Here is a 2079-nt window from a genome sequence, read left to right on the forward strand (position 1 = left end):
CTGTAATCTGTGTTCCTACAAGCAGAATGTGCAATCTCTGAACTAGAAAAATCTGTTCTCAAAGAGGAAGGGGTTTGAATACAGGATCAGAGAAATCCTTTCTAGTATTAAGACCTAAAATCCTTAGATTCCAGTGACTTTGCTCCTTCCCGCCATCTTTGGGAAGACATTTATTTGTTTGTCAGTGTGAGGGCAGAATGCTAGAAGGGGTATGGTTTGGGGACATTCTTGCAAAGGATACAGAAACATCTCCTAGGCCACAAAACATACCAATATTTGAGGACTTTGGAGTCAGAGAAGATCAGCACAAAAGGGCTGATGGTTGGGAACAATGCTGCTAAGAAGTTTGAGGTAGCCATGAGACTATGGAGAGGTTTGTCAGTTTTAAAGATGTACAATGACAAGCTAGAATTAATGGAATAAAAGAAGACATATGTGCTCACTAGTAGGAGGATAGCATGGGTGGCTTTTGTCTCAGGGAAAGTTTTGGGAGAGAGATGAGAACTGTGAATATATTTCATTTGCTGATGGTGTCTGTGCAAGAGAAACACTAAGTAGGCACTGGCCCAGATCATGAATCCCACACACACAATATCAGGAATAGAATAGACAGTTGCAAAAACTGCAGCATTCAAAGAGGCAGGAGTTAAAATTGAACAATATCCCAGATTCCATATCTTGCTATTATTAATCATATGCTCTGCATTATGCATAGTCCCAACCAAACCTAAATGTATCAGCAGGTAGAAACACCAACAGAGGAAGCAGGAGGGGGCAATATAATTTGGGACTTTGGTTTTGACTTCTGCCCATCTGAAGTTACTGATAGTGATGACCTGAAAAGCACTCAAGATGCAGGTGATGCTGAGGGAAACACTTCGGGCCACATTATAAAGATAACAAATAAATTTACACCCAACATCATCCAAGAAATTTTTGATGCCAAAACAGACAATCGTTAGAGGGATTCCCTTGGAGAGAAGCACTTCTGAGTTGGCCAAGGCTAAGTGGGCAAAAATGCACTCTATGGGCCTCAGACTTTGGCCAATGAGTAAAGTGAAGGTGTATGGGCCCAGGAGGAATAAATTCCCCAGAATGCCAACTCCCAACTGAATAAGAAAGAGAATGCCAAACACCAAGTCAGTAAGCATCATTTTCTCCAAGTCTTGTGAAGAAGAATGGTGGTCAGTGCTGGTAAATCCTATGGGAAATTGAGAGAAGTGTTTACTTTCTAAAGATTATTACTGAAGAGAATGAGGTTTCATTTGGGGAACTTTGGGATAACCTGTGTGTTGGGCTTAATTTAATTTGAGCTTAAACCACTGAGACTGGTTTTTATTTCCTGCATTTTCCCTTAGTAGACAGGATGTGAAAGTTAGCAAAGTATAGGAAATAACAGTTATGACACCATCTTCTAATGTGGAGAATATTTTTCTTTTCATGCTTTTGACCCTGATGATAGAAGAATTAATTCACCAGTTCAATTCCAAAAGACTAAATAGTTTGCAATATTTACATAATGCATTATTAAAATGAGATAAATAAAAATAAGATAATAACAAATTACAACTTAAAATGAGGAATTGCTATTGAAAATCATGTGACCCTGGGCAAGACAATCAACTGCTCTCATTCTTAGTTAAAATAATAGTTGATACTTTATAAGATCTTTGTGGAGATCAAATGAGAGAATATAGGACACTACAAATACAGTAAGTCATTATTATTTGTTAGTGAGTATTATTATCTTTATTAATGATGAAATTTCCCATCTGGGTTGTGTGAGGGAAAGACATTTCATTGCATTTTTATTTTAATAAAAAAATATGTTTGTTTGAGCTTGCCATTCTTTTCAAGGAAAACCCAAGGACCCCTCCAATTACTGAGTTTGGATCACTCTGGTAAAAACATCCTTTTTCAAACTGTACATCTCCATTAATTGGCCTCTCTGTCTGCCTCTGCTGTTTTTAAACTGCACAGCCCTGTAAAATTGTATCTTCATGCCTCTGATTATTGTTTAATGCATCCCTAGATCACTGTGTACCTTAGCCAGCTCCCAATTAAAATGAGCATTATTTT

General features: G+C 37.7%; 1 protein-coding gene across 1 annotated transcript; it reads right to left on the reverse strand.

Annotated features, from left to right (window-relative positions):
* Positions 1-200: 200 nt before the first annotated feature.
* On the reverse strand, positions 201-1151 carry LOC118836407 (vomeronasal type-1 receptor 1-like). The gene has a single exon (XM_036743715.1). It carries the CDS (start codon positions 1149-1151, stop codon positions 201-203), a length of 951 nt encoding a protein of 316 aa, XP_036599610.1.
* Positions 1152-2079: the final 928 nt, after the last annotated feature.

The sequence above is a fragment of the Trichosurus vulpecula genome, chromosome 2 (assembly GCF_011100635.1).
Source record: "Trichosurus vulpecula isolate mTriVul1 chromosome 2, mTriVul1.pri, whole genome shotgun sequence".
Lineage (NCBI taxonomy): Eukaryota > Metazoa > Chordata > Mammalia > Diprotodontia > Phalangeridae > Trichosurus > Trichosurus vulpecula.